Source organism: Nannospalax galili, unplaced genomic scaffold, assembly GCF_000622305.1.
Source record: "Nannospalax galili isolate Female #2095 unplaced genomic scaffold, S.galili_v1.0 scaffold113, whole genome shotgun sequence".
In the NCBI taxonomy this organism is placed as follows: domain Eukaryota; kingdom Metazoa; phylum Chordata; class Mammalia; order Rodentia; family Spalacidae; genus Nannospalax; species Nannospalax galili.
In genome coordinates, this window is record NW_008335444.1 from 5,429,229 (window position 1) to 5,452,213 (window position 22,985).

Sequence of the window (22,985 nt, forward strand, 5' to 3'; positions counted from 1 at the left end):
AGATGCCGAGGAGCTCAGAAGGTGGGCGACTGTGACCAGTGATAGTCATGTATATAGAGATTAGAAATACATGTGAAAACGACTCAATGTCAATTGCTTTGGAATGAATTCTTTTGTATGAAAAAATAATAATAATGATTAAAAAACAATAATTAGTAGATGTGAAAAACATTACCATTGAAATCTACCTGATGACTTTATATTCATTCTCAGAAGCCAAGGAGCTCAGAAAAAACCAACTGTGACTAGTAATAGTCAGATGTATAGAGATTAGAAATGCATGTGCATCTTAGTTTCAATTGTATTAAAAATAATTTCTATATGGAACTGTGTATTTTAATAATGAAATGGAGATGTTTTTTAAAGTTTAAAACCTCATTTAATTTTAACTCATAGGGTTTATACTGAGTACAATATTGTATAACTGTATTAATTCAACTGTAAACCTAAAAATTTACGGCCAATTTTGAAAGAGATGCATCTTAGCTCTGGAAATTGTTATTGAATATGTCAATGCTGTTGCAAGGAAATGCTTCTTCTAATTATGTGGTTATTAAATAATTTTTTTTTAAAAAAGGTAAGTAACTGAATTGGGGCTTGGGTCTTTTTCTTCCAGACATTTTTATGACAACCCAATCCAGTTTGTGGGAAGGTCGGCATTCCAGTACTTGCCTAAACTACACACGCTGTAAGTGGGTACCAGTGGCTGCTGCTTATTGCTGTAGTCTGGACTTTTCTTCTGCTCCCTCTTGCCTGTTTGCCTGCCTTGTGCCTGTAGGTATCTCAGAGGCCAAGTACAACCCTGCTGGAAGGAGAGGCCTTCAGGGCTCCAGGTTTCCACTCTCAGACCTATTCCTAGACCTGCCTGAGCTCAATGGCCTCCCTCCACTTCCACGACCTGGTGGCTTCTGCTCACATGGATGAAGAGAGCCCTTCTTCAGGGCTAAAGAAACTTCTCTGGCCTCTTTGGTCTTATGCAGCTTATGGTAACTGCTCCATGCATACCTATAGGAAAAACAGTGGACAGGGCTAAGTTTCTGAATTCTGTGTGTCCTCCAGGACATTTCTCCAGTGCCCTGCAGCTTCCTGGAGCCCTCACCATACCATCTTCTCACACTTAGCCTTAAGGCACTCTCTTGTTTCCTCTCTCTTACTCTTTCAATTTCAAGCCCAGGTTCTATTTAAAGAAAAAAAAAAAAAAAGCGTTCATGGATTGCTCTCAGCGTACTGTGGCCTTATACTACACAGATAACCTCCAAGCACGTGTTTCACTTTCAAGTTCCCCATCACATATAATTTTCATCCTAACCCTGTGAGGTAAATTTTATTGGTCCATTTTACAGATGTAACCTAGGGTGCTCAGGTACTGAATGGGCATGAACTCAGGCCTTTAACTTCTAATACCAGGCTTATTGCTGGATGGCATTCTGCCTCCCCAAGGTCTTGTTTGCTTGTTTGTTTGTGACAAGGTGTCATGTGGTCAAAGCTCAACTCCTGAGCCTCCTGCCATCTTCCAAGGGCTGGGATTACAAGGCATGTGGCACCACTTTCAACCACACACTGGTTCCTTAAAAGAGACATTTCTAGCTGGGCGTGGTGGCGCACGCCTTTAATCCCAGCACTCTGGAGGCCGAGGCAGGAGGATCTCTGTGAGTTCAAGGCCAGCCTGGTCTACATAGTGAGTTCCAGGACAACTGGGGCTACAGGGAGACCCTGTCTCAAAAAGACCAAAAAAAAGGAGACATTTCTGCTCAGTGCGGTGGTACATGCACTATTATCTCAGTGCTTGGGAGGTAGAGGCAGGAGGGTCACGAGTTCTAGGTGAGCCTGTGCTGCATAATGAGTTTGAAGCCAGCCTCAGTCTCAAAACAAAATAGTAACAACAAAGGACACTTCCCATGTTCCTTGCCTGGGTTTGGTTTTGTCTTTTTGCAAGCTTGAGGCCTCAATGCTGGAGTTGCCAGTCTCAATCAGGGCTGGGATGAGCCAAACCAACTTCAAAAAGTGGCTGGTTGGAGTCTGCTAAGCATGGCTTAGCCTCCAAAAAGCCCAGAGTGGCTAATTTGGGGGTGGGGGGAAAATCGTATTTCCCCTAAAGGTAGAGTAGCTGAGGCAGGAGGACTGAGAGTTGAGAGCTCAGATGTTGAGATACTGACCCACTCTCCAGAGCCTGTTTTCTCTTTTTACAGATCCCTAAATGGTGCCACTGACATCCAGGAGTTCCCAGACCTCAAAGGCACCACTAGCCTGGAGATCCTGTGAGTGGATTATCTCTGGGATTCTTCTACCTCCCTTTCCCCTGGAAGGTTCTCCAGACTACACGCTCCTCCTGTTTCCCCTCCTCTAGCCTGCCTCAGCTACTGGCTCAGTCCCAGAGCCTTGGCCATCTCCAGATGTGGTGCTGTCTCCAGACAAGGCAGGGGGGCAGTAGGATGTGGGGAGGAAGCTGGTATTCCTCTCCTGTGCTTGGACTTGTCAGGTCTGGCTTCAGAGCTCCTAATCCTGAGCCATGGTGCACTGAGGACACAGGAAGGGAGCAGGGTTGATTCCAACAAAGACTTTCTCAGAGTTTCCATTACTATATCCTGCAGCATGGGGAAGGGGCATAGGTACATAATGGGCCCTCAAAACATCTTACACGAATGATAGAAACAACCAAGCAAGTACCCAGTGTGAGTGTTAGGAAGTCAACTCCCTGCCCCATGCCACACAATTCACTCATGGCATTGCAGGGACTGGCACTCTTCTGTGCCTCTATTGTCTTCTTCCTAGCCCTAATGGCATGTGGAAAATTTTCCATGAAAGTAGTAATAGTTCCCCAAAGATGACTTTGGCCTTGGGTCTTTCTAGAACTACCCTGTACCTAATCCAAGCCCATTCTTCAATATGCCCCCACAATCCTCTGCACTCTAGCCTTACGTCTTTCTCTTCTTTCCCATCTCTTCTCCCTCCCCCAGGCATGGGAAGCAAAGTGTATGCTGTGTTCCCATGATTCCATTGGAGCTGTTTTCTAGCTTCATTCTAGCTCATTGCTATGGCTATCCCTCCCCTCTAAGGCCCAGAGAACAGGGAAGAGTTAGTTTCTATCCTAAGGCCGTGTTGCTGGGACCATTATGACAGGTGAGGTAGGGATGGAATGAGGATATGTGGATGGGTCTGGGTCTGTAGGAGTTGCCAGACAAGCAGAGCCCACGGCCTGCCCCCCCCCACTTCCTATCCCATCTCCCCTAGGCCAACGAGAGCCTGCACTTTTCTGTTCCCCAGCCCCACCACCTGCCCTGTTTCTCCCACCACTTCTCTCTTTTGTCAGCTCTATCCTCCCACGACAGTATCAGGTCCAGCACTAGAGATGATGGCTGGGAATGGCAGGGCCCTGGGCCTGGTGCCAGCTCTGTCTCTGATCTCTCTGCAGGACCCTGACCCGCGCAGGCATCCGGCTGCTCCCACCAGGAATGTGCCAACAGCTGCCCAGGCTCCGAATCCTGTGAGTGGCTCATGAGCATTCTACAGTTCTGGAATCGTGCCCCGTCCCCATGTCCCAGCAAAAGCGTCTCCTGCTTCTGTCCCACTTCGTTACATCTCTTTCTAGAGAGTGGACAAAATAGGCTCCTGTTGAGAATCTGCTTGGGAGGAACTGTCCTCTCTTATTCAGAATAAAGAGCATTGGTTTGTGGAGTCAGACCTGAGCTGTTTGATGCCCAAGTCTGATACTCACTAACTCTGTTAATTTGGATTCATTCTTCAATGTCTCTGAACTTCAATCTCCTCATGTTTGAAATGAGAGTAAACTTGTCTTTTAAAAAAATATGTGTAAAGCACCTATCACATAGTAGGGGCTCAAAATGCCATCATTTTAGGCAAGAAAAGTTAATTATTTATGGTACTCTGAAGATACTTAAGTGGCTCTAGACCCACCCCCCAACCTTGATTCCATCTTCAGTCTGGGACTCTTCCTTAGGGATTGTCTCAAAGCTGAAGATGGGTACATTGACCCAGGGGTGCCCGGATGTGGGCTCCAGACCCAGCCTTGCCTACTAAATGTCAGTGTCCAGGTCTTATGATGAAGTCCTGAACCTCAGGTTCCTTGTTTAAGTGATAGATAGGGTCAGATGTTCTCTGAAGTTTACCAGCACTGCTCTTCCCTGCCAGCTCCATAAAGGGTGATTATAAGGGCGTCACTGGGTGACACTGATCATCTTGCTCAGTCATGCCCATGTTCCCTGCTGACCCCATGCTGAGACTCTTGGCCTCTGTCTTCATCTCCATACTCTTCATTTTGTGCTCTGCTTCCCCCAGGATGCTCCCAGGGTCCTACAGGCTTTCCTGTGGATAAGGCATCCCTGTTGGAAAAAAAAAAAAATGCCATGCTGGTATCATCCAGGCCCAGTAGGGAGTGGGGCTTAGCAGGGAGAAAGGAAGAGAAATCTAATGGAGGAGATCGTACCGTTGTATGAGATGTGCCCATACCATGTCCCTGCAGGGTCCCCATGACCTTTATCTGCTTGACAGGAAAACAAAGCCCTGACCACAGCTGCTTTTTCCTGCCCCCACCCTCTACCTCCACACAGCCACTGCTTCATCCCAGACTGGCCTCTATCTCTTCCCCAGGGAGCTGTCTCATAATCAGATCAAGGAGCTGCCCAGCCTGCACAGGTGTCAGAAGTTGGAGGAAATGTGAGTCTGGGGGTAGCTAGAGGCAAAGGCATGCAAGACAGATTCTGGGCAGGTCTGAGGGAGGGGGGCCAGGGGCTAAAACATGCTCTGACCCTTCTCCCCTTCTCAGTTTATTGGACCCAGGGGTAAGGCCGGGTGCTCAAAAAGGCCTGGACCCCCGCCCAGGACTCAGAGCATATGACACTGCCAGGAACAGGTGTCCTAAAAGAGTCTTACAGTGATGCCTTCTGAGTCAACAGCAACTGGAAAATGTAGTCATGATTAGAGCCAGTAGAAGGACAGGGCCACCACAGGGTTGGGTGGGTGAGACACAGATTTTCAGAGGAACCAAAATTGCCCTGGGTTTGGGAGCAGGTGCTCCTGTTTTCTACATCCCCTCAACACTCACACAGAGGTATACGTGAGATTCCAGTTTCACAAGGAAAATTTCGCTTAAAAATCCCCTAAGCCCCATTTGTCCCTCTAATTTTCTTAAACTATCACGATCCCCTGGGCTCCCAGTATCTATCCCCTGATTCTAGGCAGGACAATGCTTTATGGAGCCAGAACAGGGAGGAGATATAAGGATGTGTTCTGTTTGTCTGAGTGACAGTGTATGACATTGCTGAAGCCCAGCATCCATCCCCTATTCAGACAGCTGGTCTCATGAACTCTGCTTCCTGGCTCAAGGCAGTCACTTGGCCATCCAAGGGCTGGGGGGTGCTCCACTGCTGGGCTGGGGTCCGGAGGACCCATGGCTGTGGGAGAGAATGGGGGGTACTTCAGCTGGGCTGGGAGCCAGGCCTGGTGGGAACCCTGAAAGCTGCCTCCCTTTTGGGCCACAGGGATGGTTTTGTAGCTTTGTCTCCTGACCCACTTACCCAAGGCAACCGGATCCCCTTGTGCTCCCTTTAATTCTGGTGACTTCCGCGGGCTGGGCCTTTCTTCCTGTGCCAGGAGAAGTGGGGGGCTCTCCTTTCTTCCTCTCAGTGCTCAGGGGGTGTGGAGCAGAGCCAGAGCCTGAGCCTCCAGGCCTGGCTCTCATCTAGCCTCTCTTGTTGCCCTAGCGGCCTTCAACACAACAGAATCTGGGAAATTGGTGCTGACACCTTCAGCCAGCTGAGCTCCTTACAAGCCCTGTGAGTACCTGCAGCACCCAGGGGTGGGTGCTTGAGTCCTGTGTCCCCTGCCAGGTCATACCGATAGCACATGTGTCCATAAGCACTCATGACCTGCATGCCTCCGCCACTGCATGGCCCCTTCCCAAACACACACACACACACACACACACACACACACACACACACACGAGGGGGGGGGGGCGAGCCACCTCTCCATTCAGACTTGCAGGTCACTTCTCCAACTATTACTCAGATCCTGAAGCTCTGGAGCTAAACTCTGATGGGCCCATTCTAGAGGCCACAACCAGGTTGGGAACTAGGCAGCAGCCAATACTTTACCTGAAAGGCTAAAGCCACTGCTGCTCAGGAACGTCCAATGGGAAGTATGTGAGGGAAAGCCTACGATGGGAACAATGCCTTCTCCACTTATCCCTGCCCTCTCCTATCTCATTCTCTCTGTTCCCAGAGATCTAAGTTGGAATGCCATCCGATCCATCCACCCTGAGGCCTTCTCCACCCTGCGCTCTTTGGTCAAGCTGTAAGTGCCTGCTGAATGCTCTTCCCAGGATGCCGGGGACCATCAGGAGTGTGGGCTGGCTGATGGGGCGGGAGGTCCACTAATGAGTAGGGACTTGTATAAATGTTTCACATACACTACAGAGAGGTCGGGGCAGCCCAATCAATCATTTTAACAGTGTGTTTGACACACCATGAGACCGGGTAAACAGAGAGCTTGCCTCCTGCAAACCTGGACTATCATCTGCTAATGTTCTGCAGCATTTTGGCAACCTCAGTCCTCTCCATGCACTCCTGGCCTCACCTCCATTCTAGCCTCAATACCCTCCACACACACCAATAAAGGGGATATATGGGCTTAGAATTTCTCTCAATTCAAGAGGACAGTGGTTGATGGGGGATGCAGGGGTTCACAGAGTTGCAGAGCAATAAGGGACCATAGATTCTTTAAATCACATAAGATATATGAAGGACTGGTACATGGTCATTATGTCAGGCTGTAAGGGGCTTCTGATCTGGCTGCCACACATTGTGGTACAGGTTATTAGCTGCACAAGGAAAGGCTCCTGCCTGAGGGGAGGTTGGCATCCTACCTGCCTGCTTGTCAAGCTCTGTGCCCCAAAGGCACACCCATTCACATGGGGCCCTATTCTAACTAACACAAAGACTCCTCAGGGCTAGTTCCAGCCCTGGCCTTGGAGACCATCCAGCCACTGGCCCTCACTTCATAGGGAACATTGGCCTAGGAGAAACACTTGCTTAAGGGCTTGTTTAGGACTCCCAGGCGGCACGTAGTCCCTTCCCACTGTGTGGTTCTCTGGCCCCTGAGCCTTGGTCTTGTAAAACTCTCACCTCTGTCTTCCCTTTCCTTTTTGCTCTACTACTGCCAAATAGGTAGGGCAGATATTTTTATCCATTGAAAGATGAGGACATTGGAACTTGGGTAGTTTTGTGACTCTTTGGTTACATAGTGAGTTGGTGACAGTGCCAGGTTTCCTGCCTACCAGTCCAGGGCTGTTTCCAAGACACACAGTCTCTGGTCCTGGTGTTTGCTTTAGGGCCCCAGCTTCCTTTAACCATGTCTCCAGGGCAAGTTGTGTATGTCCTCACCTCTGGCTACCATGCAGTTTCTGCAAGGCAGAACAGATGATCCAGTCCGTGCTTGGGGCTGAATGACCAGCTCTGTTCTACTTGGCCTGACTCTGACCGCTCCTCTCATCAGAGAAGCAGAGGGAAAGCATGGGGTATAGGCAAACAGCAGACAAATTTTCCTGCAGGGTGAGCAGGAGTTCCTACTGGGACCCAGACCTGAACATAGGAGCTACATCTGGAGGCTCTGCTACCTACAAATTGGGAAATTGACACTAAGTTAGAAGAGCCCCTGACACAATGTTTGTTGAATGAATGATTGGGTTAATAGAGGGTGCATCTAGCAACTCTTAAGCACATCTCCCCTAGAGTGTATACTGTCTTCTCCCTGTGCTTACCTTCTGGCTTTCTCCTCTTGCTTCTGTCCCAGGCACACTGATCACACCCTCAGCACAGCCCTGCCCCCTCAGCAGTCCCACCGACTGCCAATAATACTGATCATCCACTATCCTAGGGACCTGACTGACAACCAGCTGACCACACTGCCCCTGGCCGGGCTTGGGGGCCTGATGCACCTGAAGCTCAAAGGGAACCTGGCTCTGTCTCAGGCCTTCTCCAAGGACACTTTCCCCAAACTGAGGTGAGGACCTGGCTTTCTCCCATGCCTCTGGAGGTATATCCTGGACTGATGGAGGCTACAGAGAAACAGAGAAAAGCCACAAGGTCTCACCCTGAGAATAGCCTAATAGTTTAGAGTTTGGCTTCACTGACCTCCTACCAGCTGATTGTGATCTGGCACATGCCTCTCCTCCCTTCTTATCTCCCAACTACCAACCTAAGGGCCCTGGGACCTGTGAGGACAGGAGTGAACTGATATAGAGGCCTCTTGGCCCTCCTTACTCTTTGTCTGGTTCTACACAGCCTGTCCTTCCTCATTTGGGCAGCATCTAAGGCAGCCAGCCGATCAGGGCAGAGCCCAGGGCACTGATGAGTGGAAAACAAGCTGCACAGCCAGTCCCTGGTGCTAATGATATCCAGTCTTCCTTCATGTAGTGGCAGCAGCAGTGCAGCCTGTGTGGCCCAAGCCTTGTCTGCTGCAAGCTAATGAGATGCCCAAGGCATCTGTCCTCACCCTCGGAGGGCACAAAATCCAGTTCTGCTAAACACAGAGCAGAGAGGGAACAGAGGACAGGGTTTCATAGAGGGCAAAGGTAAAAAGTTGCTAGGAAAATTGTTGCTTAAAGAAAGGAAGAGGGGTTGAAGAAATGGCTCAGTGGTTAAGAGCACTTGCTGTACAGTCAGGATAGGAGCTCAGATCCCGGCACACGTATAAGCTGGTCATCCCATGAATCCCTGTAGTCCTAGGTCTGAGGGGTGCAAAGACAAGATTACTGGGGCTTTCTGGTTTCCAGTCTAGCCAAGAAACCAGGCAGTAAGAGTTCAGGTGAGACCCTGCCTCAAATAAATAGGTGAAGAGTGATAAAGGAGGACACCTGACACCCTCTTTTGGCCTTTGCACACGTACACAAGAGCCTGCCCCACTACACACACACATGTGCATAAATTCACACAGACACTGGGAGAGGAAGGAAGGAAGGAAGGAAGGAAGGAAGGAAGGAAGGAAGGAAGGAAGGAAGGAAGGAAAAGAAAGAAGTTACTGTGCATGGTGGTATACACTTGTCATCCCAACACTTGGTAGGTGGAGGCAAGAATAGCAGGAGATCAAGGTCATCCTTGGCTATAGATGGAGTTTGAGGCCAGCCTGAACCACATGAGACCATCCTCAAAAAATAAAAGAAGGAAAAAGTCAGGGAGAGAAATAAAGAAGGGAAGAAGAGTGCTTGGGATCAAACCCATGGGCCTTGTGCATGCTAGGCAAGTGCTCTATCACTGAGCTACTCCCAGCCCCCCGCCTCATTTCTCCTCCTTAAACGTAAAACAAGAGTTACTGCTTTGGACGAGGAGCAGAGTACCCTTTGTGCCATGTAACTTTGGGGAAGTCGCCCCCAACTCTGAGCCTGCTGTGGGGACTTCTTAATCAATAGGCAGATGGTTTCTCTCTCTCTCTCTCATTTCTGAAGATGAATGAGGAAACTAGAATGTTCCTAGAGCCCTTTAGGGTCAGGAATCAGGCTGTAAGGCTCATCTAAAGAAAGGTGGGGGCGGGCAGGGCACTTTGGGGTTGAAGAGCAGGTGCTGAGTGCACAGCCATTGGGCTAAGGGTATCTCCACTAAGGTCTTAGAAACCTAGCACACTAAGGTAGTCCCCCAACCCCAGGATCCTGGAGGTGCCCTATGCCTACCAGTGCTGTGCCTATGGCATCTGTGCCAGCTTCTTCAAGACCTCTGGGCAGTGGCAGGCTGAGGACTTACACCTGGAGGAAGAAGAGGCTCCAAAGAAGACCCTGAATCTCCTGGCTGGACAAGCAGAGAACCACTGTGAGTGGCTGGGGACCCCAGATTAGAGGTGTGGGGGGCTATGGAGAAGAATCTTGAAAGGAAGCTTGGAGGATGTGGACCTCTGGGAGAAACGCTGGTGGGAGCACTTATGACCTGGAAGGACTGTCCCACTGTTTGTACCTTGTCTCTCCAAGGCTACACCCCAGAGTACTTGCTAAAAATGATAGCAAGAATAGCAGCAGGAATGGCTCAATACCCCCTGGCCTCAGTTCACAAAGTGCCTTACATGCACCATCTCTCTTAATACCCATGTCCCATGCTCACGTGCTTGGTCTTCCTGGCTGCCTCTCCACCCTTTGGACAGTCTCAGAGAAGACACACCCATTAGTGCCTCAACCTGAGTCAAATAGGATGGAATTAAATTAATTGAATTAAACCTGTTTCAAGAGGAAAAAAATCACCTTAAATTATGTCCTGGGATTAATGGAAAGGTTGCAGGGATCATTGGACTCAAGGCTGTCTTTTGCCTCTATTTCTGCCTAAGAGTCCAAATGTGAAAGTCAAGTGGACACTGGGAAGGCCAGGTTGTCTTGGGCCAAATCTGTTTCTGGAAGAATTGGGATGAAGGGAAAATGGAGGTAGATAGTCAGGGGACTCTGAGGGATTGTCTTACAAAGTGTGTCTTGGGTAAAGGGGAGAAATGAGTACTTTTATCTCTCCCTGCCCTGTGTTCTCAACCAGAGTCAGGAGAGATAAAGGATCCCTACTTGTTTTGTTTTCCATCTCAAACTTCTTTAGTGTCTCAGAGAAGCTGAACAGAAAAAAATCAAATCTAAATCTGAGTAATCCCTAGGTAAAGCAAAAGGATCAGGTGTTCAAGGTCAACCTCTGCAACATAATCAGTTCAAGGCCTGTCTGTACTACATGAGACTCATTTTCAACATCTCATGGTGGGGTTGTGGCATAGACAGAACTTAGTCCAAACCCTACATTGATATACCTGATGGGTTGCCTTTAACCCAACAAGTGATTTAACTTGAGTTTCAATTTCCTTATGTTTCAGTGAAAAAGTTAATACATCTCTCAGTAGTTTCGAGAGATTTGAAGGTTCCATTCAAGGCCAAGTATGTTTGCCATTACTGCTTTGAGAGCCAGTGCTTTCAGGGACACATATGTGGGGACAGTGTCATTCTATAGTCTAGAACACAGTTTATAGAAGTCTAAGTGTTATGCAGTCTGGGGATCTCTGAGAACTTCCCTCTCAGTGGATGGAAGTATCTCCCAAAGGGGGTACAAGTGTCCAGGGGGAAGAGCCCAGCAGCTAGGAGGAACATCTATGTCTCCGCCAGGGGCAGTCCTGGACATCTGCTGCATACTTTTGGGGGGAGCAGAAGGAGGCTGGGAAGAGGAATGGAAACTTTCCTTCCTCAAGGTGAAACTTTCCACCGGGCTTAGATCTTGGAGAACTACAGGGCATTGAGTTAGTGGGCTGCCTGCTGCCTGTAACAGGAGCTGGGGCAGGGCCCCCTACTTCCTGTGGAAGCAAATGAGCTTCAAGAAAAGAAAGCAAGCCAAGAGCTGCTATTCCAGCCAGATTTGATTTCCTCCTCTTTTGAAGAGCGGTTACTTAACACCTTGGCTGTGAGTTTCCCAGCTTCAGACAGAGTCTGAAGGTCTCACCCCTTATATTTCATTCATGTATTTTGATTTCAAAGAATTGCTGATCTCCATTCTGGGGCGCATGAGCAGGTAGGGAATGAAAGATAGAGAGAAGAAATGCCAGAACTCTGTGGTATATGTTGGCTTTCTACTTTCCCTGAAGCTGTCCAGGCCAAGGGTAGCTCCATCATCTTCCAGCCTCATGGGAAACGCCCAACAGATGTTTACCCTTTAGGTGGGGAGGAAAGATCCACACAGGAAACAGAGCCTGTGAGCCCAAGATGGAGACAAGAGCAGCAGGGTCATTTGCTTATTCCTCTATGCTAGAGGAAGAGACAAGAAGGCACTGTGTCTTAAACCTCGATGATGTACAGATGCTTTTTATTCTTCACCCAAGTTCTCCAACATGAGTCTATAAGTCGAGAAACCACTTGTGTGTGAGTGTGTGTGTGTAGAGTATGTGTGAGTCAACATGCTTATGTATGTGCATGTGTGTGTGGAGGTGCATGTGCATGTGTCTGTGAAGACCAAAAGGCGATGCTGTATGTTTTCCTCTATCACTCTCTACCTTATTCTCTGAGACAGGGTCTTTATCTGAGCCCAGAGCTCACCAACTGGCTAGACTGGCTGGCCAGGGAGTTCTAGGGATCTCTTTGTCTCCCGTCCTCCCCATCTATCTATCATGCCTGGCTTTTATGTCCCAGTTTTTAATGCTACTGCTAGGGATCTGAACTCAGGTCTTCATGTTTCCAAAGCAGCTCCTTTACTGACTGCATCATCTCCTCAGCCCTGAGAAACAGTCCTGTTCTTTAAAGTCTTTCAAACTAGGCATGGTAGTATATACTGTGATCCCAGGACTAGGAAAATGGAGACAGGATGATCAGGAATTCAAGGCTATCCTTGACTACATAGTGAGTAGTTTTACTATAAGACAAGTTTTAAGACCCTGTCTCAATAAAACAAAACAATGATAAACAAGCAAACAAGTCTTTCAATGATGGGGTGTCCTTACAAAAGAAAGTTGTGTCTTTATAGGTTCTAAATGTTTTAGATTTTGAAATGTTTAGAATTTATGGACTTCATCCTTAGAGGTAATACCATAACAGAGTTACGAATATGGCTAAGTGGTAGAAACCTTGCCTACCATGATCAAGGCCATGTATTTGGCCTTAGTAATACACACACACACACACACACACACACACACACACACACCAAACCAAACCAAAACCACCCTGCACTGTAAATAACAAAAAAGAAATCTCATGTCATGTGGGACATGGTGCACAAGCCTTTAATCTCGGCACTCAGGAGAAAGACACAGGTGGATCTCTGAGTTTGAGATCAGTTTGGTCTGGTCTACATAGCGACTTCTAGACCAGCCAGTGAAACCCTGTCTTAAAAAGAGGGAGTAGGGGGGGCTGGAGAGATTGCTCAGTGGTTAAGAGTACTTGTAGCTTTTCCAGAGGACCCAGGTTTGGTTCCCAGCACCCACATGGCAACTCACCACTGCCTGTATGCCTGTGGTACACATATATGCACACACACACACACACACACACACACACACTAAACTATTTTTTCAAAAGCTCATTGGGGCTTGGAGAGGTGGCTCAGCAGTTAAGCTATTCATACAAAAGAACAAGGTTCAGTTCCCAGCACTCACATAGCAGTTGTTACTGTCCTTAATTCCAATTCTAGGGGATCTGATGCCCTCTTCTGGCCTCCATGGGCATTGCATGTGCATGATGCACTTTTGTAGGTGCAGGCAAAACACTCATAAACATAAAATAAAAATATTTAAAAAATAAATAATAAAAGCTCATTTGACTCAACTACTTTACAGAATTTTGTTGACAATGGGTTTGCATTATAATTTATCTTCTCAGACTAACCAGAATTTCAGAACCCAGAATTAGAATCAGAAGGCACATTAATGATTGTCTAATCCAGTTTTGACTTGGAGTAGAAGTGTCCTCTCTTACCTTGGGGACTTTCTGCTTCAATGTCTCCAGTAACAAAGTATACCTAGAACACTCAGGTGTAAACCTTCTACTCCCTAACACTCCAAAATAGCTAGTCCCTCCCTAATGGTGGACATCCAGGCTCTCCAGTCTAACAGACATGGGTTTGCATTCTGGGTTGTTGCTCACTGGTTGTGAGGCCTGAAGAAAGCCACTTAATTTCAGAGAGCCTCAGTTTCGCAACCTGTCACCTACTTCATGCTGCTGCTTGAAGGTTTATGAGCCCATGAAGATGAGGACTCACTGGAAGGATAAGAGCTTAAGGAATGTTCTCCAAAAGCTTCTTGAGAGCAGGGATGTCTTTTATTCATCCCCAAATTCCTCTGCACTTCCCCAGTGCCCAACTATGGCTAGCATTGCATTCAACATACTCTGGACCACTGGGTATCTGTTTAAGATAGGGTGTTCCTTTGCTGAACAACTACTTATGGGAACTCAGTCTTGTTAGAAAGAGTGAGAATAGCCAAACATGGTAGTACAGATCTGTAATTGGGAACTTGGGAGGCAGAGGCAGGAGGATCAATGTAAGTTCAAGATCAGCTTGATCTGCATACTGAGACCCTGTGTTTAAAGGGGAGGGGGGATAAGAACATCTTCATTTGAACTATAATTATACAGTCCATACCTTGATGCCTAACAGCTTTCAGTATTTGACAGCCATATTTACTCTTACCTTCTCCATGGTCAATATTCCCCAGCATCCCCCAGTTATCTATGCAAACGGTCTCTTCAACATCACTGTTTCACCTCTGAGCATATTCTCTCTCTCTCTCTCTCTCTCTCTCTCTCTCTCTCTCTCTGCTTTTGTTGTTGCTGCTTTGAAACAGGGGTTTCATGTAGCCCAAGCTGGCCTCAAACTTGCTACATAGATGAGGATGATCTTGAACTCTTGATCTTCCTGCCTTCACTAACCAAATTCTGGAAATACAGGATTCACCACCATGCTCAGCACCAACATCCTTAATGTATAGTATGCACAACAGGACATGGAATTACAATGACAGGCTGGCTGGAGGGGAAAACTGCGTAATCACTATCTCATTACTGGTGCAGCCACCAATCATACTCTAAGCAGCACTCATATCCATGGACTAAAACTGACTGGGCACAAGAGAATCCAGAATAGCAGAAAGTGAAATGTTCACTTCAGAGAGCTAGAAATGCACATAATTCTCAGGGAGATAACATAGAGCTACCCAAATATTGACATACAAGGGTAGAAACAGGGAGATATGGCTTTTGGATGCCCAGTGCTGAGCAGTTAGTCAGGGACACAGCTGCTTAAATGAATGTAAGTTAGGTCAAAGGTGGGGCTTGAAATGACACTAAGATCCCGGACTCTAGTCATTTTATGGTCTCTCCTCTCAGATGACCTGGACCTGGATGAGCTCCAGCTGGAGATGGAAGACTCAAAGCCACACCCTAATATTCAGTGCAGCCCTGTTCCAGGTGAGATGGGTGCCCGGAGAGCAGGGGAAAAGGCACCCAACTACCTGGATAAGAATCCAGTTCAGCCTGTCTGCAGCTGTGCTCTGAACAGTTAATTTGCTGGTGCTCAACCTACTGAGAAAGCGAAGCCTCTTACAATTCTTGGGGGTAGGGGGATAGAGTTCTCTCCCTTGGTGGCTACACTTTGGAAGCAGTTGGGGTTGGGAGGAATCAAGCAGCAACCTTCATAAATCTGCCAACCAGAGGTTACACATCTCATGGAAGAGAGAAGAGAGAAGAAAGAATACCTGCACTTGCTAGGGTGATATGACTACTTTTGTGTATTTCCTCATTCTGACACCCATATCACAAACTCCTAGAGCCAGGTGGGACTCTGAAAGATCACCTTCTCCAGCTCTTTCTTCTCCATCCCATGAAGACTTGAAATTTCTCTATTTTAAAACACTCCAGGATAAACTCCAGTGCCCCTGGATAATTCCTACAGTACCATCTAACCTTTACAGTTGGAGTGTAACCTAGAGCCATTTTACTAGAAAGAGAAAGGAAAGGGGGGGGAGGGGGAGGGGGAAGAGAGCAAGAGAAAAGACAACTTTCTTGTTGATGCTGCACAACCTAAAATGGTTTTAGAGTGAACAGGTTCCTTTCTTGTGTGGTCCGTTTCATGGCCAAAAGGCCATGCCAGAAGACAGCAGCATGCTGCTTAGACCAGACAGAAAACTGTTCAGAATAAACACAAAGTGATGAACCAGTTTTATGTTTTCTGCTTCTACTTCATCTCACCTACACTTTCCAACTTTCCATATTTCTTTGGCTCAGGCCCCTTACCCAGAAAGCTTTCTGGCCTGACCTTCCTGAACAGCAGCTTTTAGCACTTAGTGGCAAGAGCATGCCCCCTAGTGTCAGCTGAGGGCAGAGCACTGACCCAACCCCTTTGAAGCAGATGACATCTTTTTTTAAATCTGGAAACACATTCTTCACTAGCACAGCTTCAGAAATTTCATGTCTGAAAACCAGCAAACAACAGGATGAGGTGAAAAATGAAGTTCTAAAAAACAAGGTTCAACTTGAACTTGCTTTAAAAATAGCTCATACAAATGGTCAAATAAGACTGGAGAATTGGTTCAGAAGTTAAGAGCACTGACTGCTCTTTCAAAGGACCCACATGACAGGTAACAACCATCTGTAATTCCAGTTCCAGGGAATCTGATACCCTCTTCTGCCCTCTATGGGCATTGCACGACAAGGGTGCAATTACATGCATGCAAATGCTCATACACATAAAATAAAAATGATAAAATATTTTAAACAAATGGCCAAATAAATTACTGCACATCATATAGTGGAGTATTTATTACACAGACATTGAAGATATGCTTTTTGAGGAATATGAGGAAGTGGGCAAGTGTGTGTAACAAAACTCAATTTAAAGAGAATAAAAGTCTATGTGTAGTAAAATCTCAACTTATTTTAAATATGTATATTTAAAAACCTGGAAGGAAATATACCAAAATAATGAGTTCTTTTGAGAGGTGGGGTTGTTTTTGTTGTTGTTTTTGAAACAGGGTCTTTTTGCCTTTTTGAGACAGGGTCTCCCTGTAGTACTAGCTGGAACTCACCATTAGACCAGGCTGGCCTTGATCTCACAGAGGTCTGCCTGCTTCCACCCCCCGAGTGCTGGGTTTAAAGACAAGTGCCACCACACCTTGCCAGTAGTTTCCATTTTTCCTGTTATTTCAATTTTCTACAATTACCACCTATTATTTCATAATCAGAAAAAAATGTTTTCAAAAATAGCTCCCACAAAAATCTCTTAAATTCCCGACCTACCTATACTGAAAAAGAAGTCTAAAGTAAAAGGAAATGAAGAAATAATATGCCCAAAGTCACAAGGTGACTTATGAACAGGCCCTAGGGAGATGTTGAAAATGCCAGGCTCTCACCCATTTAGTGTAGAGTCAAGTTGGAAAACTCCAGAAGTCCTAAGCACTGTTTTTTGTTTTATTTTAGATAGGTTCTTACTGTGATCCCAGGCTGGTCTCAGACTCATCATCCTCAAACTCATCTGCCTCAGTCTTCAGAGTGCTCAGAGTAGGTGTGAACCACTACTACACCTGGCAAACTTTTCTCTATTTGATTATGTACCGATTGCCAGATGAATATGCAATGTACTCAGAGCAAGGGAGAAACAGCCTGGTCCAATTTCTATTCAGGGCTTATCCACCCTGGAAACTTAAGTGATCACTGAGCAGAGGCCCCACCATAAAGCAGTTGACTGGGCAGTCCTCTATGTGGCTCTGCCCCAGCCATAACCCCCTATTCACTCCTACATGCCAGTGTGCAAACCTTGATCCTTTGGAAAGACTGCATTACTTAACATTTCCTCAGGTCTGGGTTTACATTATATTGTGTATATGCTTATGTGTGTTCTCCCCTTTTGCAGCTCCTTAGAAGAACTATCTAAGTATGTCTTCTAAGTATGTACTTTTTCCCACCCTCATTCCAGGAGTTCTCCAAGGAAAGCAAATTTTGCCTTCCTGAGACAAATTCAGGCCGAGGCTGATTGCCCTGCTTTGGACTGGGGATTCTCTCAGCACAGAGGCTGGCCTTGCTGTTGAACTGGGTTCCAGCAGCCTTGGCTTGGTACTTATATCTGTTCCTCTCTCTCTTGCAGGCCCCTTCAAGCCCTGTGAGCACCTATTTGAGAGCTGGGGCATCCGCCTTGCCGTGTGGGCCATCGTACTGCTCTCGGTGCTCTGTAACGGACTTGTGTTGCTCACAGCCTTTGCGGGCGGGCCCGGCCCGCTTCCCCCAGTCAAGCTTGTGGTAGGTGCAATCGCAGGCGCCAACACCTTGACTGGCATCTCCTGCGGCCTCCTGGCCTCCGTGGACGCCTTGACCTTCGGCCAGTTCGCGGAGTATGGAGCCCGCTGGGAGATGGGGCTGGGCTGCCAGGCCACCGGCTTCCTGGCGGTGCTGGGGTCGGAGGCGTCGGTACTGTTGCTCACTCTGGCGGCGGTGCAGTGCAGCGTCTCGGTGTCCTGCGTCCGGGCCTACGGGAAGGCACCGTCGCCGGGCACCGTCCGGGCGGGCGCGCTTGGGTGCTTGGCGCTGGCGGCGCTGGCCGCCGCCCTGCCGCTGGCCTCGGTCGGGGAGTATGGCGCCTCCCCGCTCTGCCTGCCCTACGCCCCACCCGAGGGCCGGCCGGCCGCCCTGGGCTTCGCTGTGGCCCTGGTGATGATGAACTCCCTCTGCTTCCTGGTGGTGGCCGCTGCCTTCATCAAGCTCTACTGTGACCTGCCGCGGGGCGACTTTGAGGCCGTGTGGGACTGCGCCATGGTGCGGCACGTGGCCTGGCTCATCTTTGCAGATGGCCTCCTCTACTGCCCCGTGGCCTTCCTCAGCTTCGCCTCCATGCTGGGCCTCTTCCCTGTCACCCCTGAGGCCATCAAGTCTGTGCTTCTGGTGGTGCTGCCGCTGCCTGCCTGCCTCAACCCACTGATCTACCTGCTCTTCAACCCCCACTTCCGGGACGACCTTCGGAGGCTCTGGCCGAGCCCGAGGGCAGAACCCCTAGCCTATGTGGCCGGGGAGCTGGAAAAGAGCTCCTGCGACTCCACCCAGGCGCTGGTGGCCTTCTCTGATGCGGACCTTATTCTGGAAGCTTCTGAGGCTGGGCAGCCTCCTGGGCTGGAGACCTATGGCTTCTCCTCAGTGACCCTTATCCCCTGTCAGCAGCCAGGGGGCACCAGGCTGGAGGCAAACCATTTTGTAGAGCTTGAGGGTACCCACTTTGGAAACCCACAGCCCTCCATGAATGGAGAACTGCTGCTGAGGGCAGAGGGAAGCACATTGATGGGCCGGGGTTCCTCGGTGGGTGGAGTCTTCTGGCCCTCTGGCTCTCTCTTTGCCTCTCACTTGTAAATAAATATCCCTCCCCATTTGTTCTCCCTCCTCCCAATGATGGCTGCTTTAAAATAAATACAACCTGAACTCCACAGCAGGATGGCCTCAGGCCCTGGCTCCCTCAGTCTTCCTCCATGGCCATAACCTAGGAGTGCTTCTAGGCCTTGTTTTGACCTCGACTTCTTCAGCTTTACTTTATCTTGGCCTCTTCCAGTCAAATCCAAATCTGTAGAACAAAGACCAGAATATTTACTTGAGGAAAATGAGGGAAGCAAAAGGCAATGAAGGGTGAGTGGGACTGTTAGGGCCATGATCAATGCATAATGAGTAGGGAGATCACAGAGAAAGGCCTGGAAGAGAATTACCAAAGATATATGAGCATCTTCCCTGTGGCTTGTGAATAGGATCTAAGATGTGTTCTATGTCTCATTGATCTTATCCTATGTCATGTAAATTGCTTCCTGTTAAAATATGCTTTGGAATGTATTGCACATGTTCCTTTCTTAGAGGCACAGGACATGTTAGTGTCTTAAAGGCCCTGAGAATCCCTGCAGTAGCTAAATTTATTGACGTTTATTTTAACCTAGTTCCCCAAGTTATTTGACGACAGGCTTGTTTGCTTTTCATGAAATACTTCTCACAGTACTTAACAGTTTTCTTCCAAGGGACTCGTCTCTATACCATGGAGTGCTACCCAATGGCATCACAAGATGCCACTCTCCTTGAAAACCCTGATCCTAAGAAGCCAACCTGGGTAAAGTGCCAGAGGAGACTGGTGATTCCATCATCCAAGACAACTCTTCACATTCTACTGCCCACTCTACTTACCCTTCCAGGGCAGAGATCAGGAGGAGCCTGCCTCAGCCTCACAAGGGACAGAGAGAAAGAGATCCTTGTATGTGTTCTCATCCCTCCCCCCCCCCCCCCCCCAAGCACCAATGAAACTTCTGCACTCAAGAAGACAGAGGGTTCTTGGGTCCTGGCAAGGTACACCCCAAAGTCTATGACTTGATGGGTTCCCTCTATCTCTGACTTGACTTTGTATGGTTATCCAATGTATGTCCCCTATCACCTCCTGCCACAGCCTGGGCCTCTCTTCACATCCTAATTCTGCTTCTGGGAGCCACAGGATGGCAAAAAGGAGGGATATTTGTATTGTAGGTATTGCATTTTAGGGAGCATTGTAGGTATCTGAGACTCCTGAGTGCCCCCAAACAGGCCAACAATCCTTCTGCCTCTCCCCTCATGACCTTTCTTACCTTATACTTTCCCAAGTGCAGCTGAGGATCTACAGAATGCTTCCCACCCCATTCCAAACATTCAACCTCAGGGTAAAGAAGTAGAGGAGAATCCAAGATTCAGAAATGTGTGAGAATTGTTCCTGGGAACCTCCAACATAATCCGTATTGAGAGGACTGAGTCTGAATCCTGAAACCCAATGGAGCACAGTTCTCTACCTAAATTCTGCTGTGATCCCTAGCCAGGCCATTCCTCCAGGAGCTCCGCCATTAAAACTAGTTTCATAGTTCAAGTTTCTACGGCTTAGCTTTTCTGCTGTCCCCTCTACCCTTGGTGTCCAGTGGAAATTCTGGCATAGGTCAGTAAAGGGGAATGGGGTGGGGTGGAAGGATGAAGCAGAGACCACGCATGGAACCGGAGACATTTCTAAATCTCATGTGACTCCTTGAGTATCCTGAACTCTCGATGACTCTGACGCAGTATATGCTTACCTTTCAATTCCTTAGGGTCTTGGAATCTTCATTATAGGCACTCAATAAACAATGGTGCATTTATTTATTAATTGATCCCCAGAGCTGAGCAAGAGTACTTGGTGGAAGAAATTTGTATTTCTTTGGGTATTGAGAATTGATGGTTCTGAGATATCCCAGAGTGACAACAAAATTAACATTATTTTGAGGAATCTTAATCTCTAAGTCACCCTAGGTCCTCCTCTGTCCCCTATCACCACAACCATAGAGTCATTTAGGAGCCAACTTTGAGGTGGAATGGAATGACGTATGTTGGAGGTCTAGGAATATAGGAATTGTTTCTTGAAGGTGGCTTCTTCTATGACAGTGGACCAGCGCTTTTTGGCTGCAAGCTCTGGGGTAGCACTACTGTCACCTTATTGTCTGCCTCTAAAGATCTGGGTATTAGCTAAACTGGACTTTCTGATCATAGAAGAGGTAAAGGGGAAGAGAATTGAAGGTGTTTCCTACAAACTATTATTCAAGAAGTCTAGTCAGCAGTGGGAGCACATATCTGTAATCCCAGCACTTGGAATGTAGAAGCAGGAGGATCAAGAGTTAAGGTCAACCCTTGCTAGCCTGGGCTATATGAGACCCTATCTCAAAAAATGAAACCAAAAAAAATTAGTTGATGTACATTTACCCAAAATAAGACCGAGTAGTAAAATTTCTTCTTCTTTTCTTCTTCTTCTTCTTCTTCTTCTTCTTCTTCTTCTTCTTCTTCTTCTTCTTCTTCTTCTTCTTCTTCTTCTTCTTCTTCTTCTTCTTCTTCTTCTTCTTCTTCTTCTTCTTCTTCTTCTTCTTCTTCTTCTTCTTCTTCTTCTTCTTCTTCTTCTTCTTCTTCTTCTTCTTCTTCTTCTTCTTCTTCTTCTTCTTCTTCTTCTTCTTCTTCTTCTTCTTCTTCTTCTTCTTCTTCTTCTTCTTCTTCTTCTTCTTCTTCTTCTTCTTCTTCTTCTTCTTCTTCTTCTTCTTCTTCTTCTTCTTCTTCTTCTTCTTCTTCTTCTTCTTCTTCTTCTTCTTCTTCTTCTTTTCTTCTTCTTCCTCTCCTCCTCCTCCTCCTCCTCCTCCTCCTTCTTCTCTTCTTTTTTTTGACTGAATTTCTAGCAAGTCAGTATTATTCCTTTGGTTATCTCTTTTGTGAAGATTATGAAGATTATGTGTCTTTGATTGATCACAGAATCAAGAAGTAAACTGTTCAGAGCATATAAGTCCTTTTTTGTTGTTGTTAACAAAATCTTCTAAAATACTGTCCATGGGAAAGAATTCCAAAGGGCAATGGTGGTGATAGAGGAAATATTGGGACCTTGGGTGTGCTGCCCTGGGCTCTGTGTGCTGTGCCATCAGTCAGTGCCAACCACAATCTTCTCTTAGACTGACATGAGGAGGGAAACTTAGAGTGGACCACAGCTTACTAAGTATCTCATCAAAAGGGAATAAAGTATAGAGCTAAAATTGGTAGACTGTGGATTAACAGAGTTTCTAGCTAGGCTTTACCCCTTACCTCTTCTCCCACTCCTTCTGGTTCTGGTTTACTTTTCCAGGAAGAATAAAGGCTTAATGAGTAAGAGAGAGGAAGAAGAAAGAGCTGGCCATAAGCAAAAAGCCTAAGAGGCAAGGCTGGCAGGAGGTAGTTGGAACCCAGATCTTTCTGGCACCAGCCCCTCTGACTACCTCTGCTCTGGGTTACCAAGTTCCCCCACCTGTCACTCACCACCCCTACATCCCCTCTGGGTTCCAGTCTCATGCCCTCTCCAGTCATGTGAGATATAAGAATTGTCAAGATGTAAATATTCGGGCTCTTCTGTATAATAAAACATCATGAAGTACCATATGTGTCCCTCAGCTTCTTCCTGCTGTCCCTGGTGGAGGTGGGATGGTTTTGAGGGAGGTGTGATCAAGAGGGTCTAGCTCTTCTTTAATCCCTCCTACTGAGTTCTGGGGCATTGAGGGCACAACTGAGGAGGCTGCAGTTGATATTTGGAGGCATTAAAAGCAGTTCCATTCACCCATACTGAAATATCCTTTGTGTGCACTGGGTCAGACAGAGAACAGACTCTAAAGAAAGCTATGAGCAGCTTAGGCTTTCTGTGTCTCAGACCCTCACGCCTTGTCAGACTCACGCCTACTGCCAGGGGTTGGTGATACCACGAACAATCAGTTCGTTTTCTTCTCCTTGGGTGAACTTCTCCACTCACTCTGCCCTGGGATTCTTCCCTCCCCACAGCCTGCTTCAGTGTGATGACATTCTGAGACAAGCAGGGACCCTTCTTGGGGAAAGGAAAGAGACCAAAGACCCTGCAATCACAGGAACTAGATGCTCGATACAGTGTAGTATCAGGGCCTTACTGGCCTTCTAGCTGACACGCTTGCCTTCCTCATTTCCCTTTTCATCCTTTCCTATATCTAAATATTTTTTCCAACTT

General features: G+C 47.4%; 1 protein-coding gene across 5 annotated transcripts in view; it reads left to right on the plus strand.

Moving 5' to 3' along the window:
- Lgr6 (leucine rich repeat containing G protein-coupled receptor 6) overlaps positions 1-18,906 on the plus strand; it is a 133,644-nt gene extending 114,738 nt beyond the window's left edge. For 4 of the 5 annotated variants that reach the window (XM_017797451.2, XM_029562173.1, XM_008830317.3 and 1 more), the window contains 10 exons: positions 617-688; positions 2,190-2,258; positions 3,413-3,484; positions 4,609-4,674; positions 5,721-5,792; positions 6,241-6,312; positions 7,894-8,019; positions 9,658-9,818; positions 14,831-14,911; positions 17,583-18,906. In XM_017797451.2, coding sequence (XP_017652940.1) covers positions 617-688; positions 2,190-2,258; positions 3,413-3,484; positions 4,609-4,674; positions 5,721-5,792; positions 6,241-6,312; positions 7,894-8,019; positions 9,658-9,818; positions 14,831-14,911; positions 17,583-18,832 — 2,041 coding nt within the window. In that variant the 3' untranslated portion in view covers positions 18,833-18,906. The remainder of the gene's footprint in view (positions 1-616; positions 689-2,189; positions 2,259-3,412; positions 3,485-4,608; positions 4,675-5,720; positions 5,793-6,240; positions 6,313-7,893; positions 8,020-9,657; positions 9,819-14,830; positions 14,912-17,582) is intronic. The other variant, XM_017797450.2, reaches the window with a different exon arrangement.
- The last annotated feature ends 4,079 nt before the right edge of the window (positions 18,907-22,985 follow it).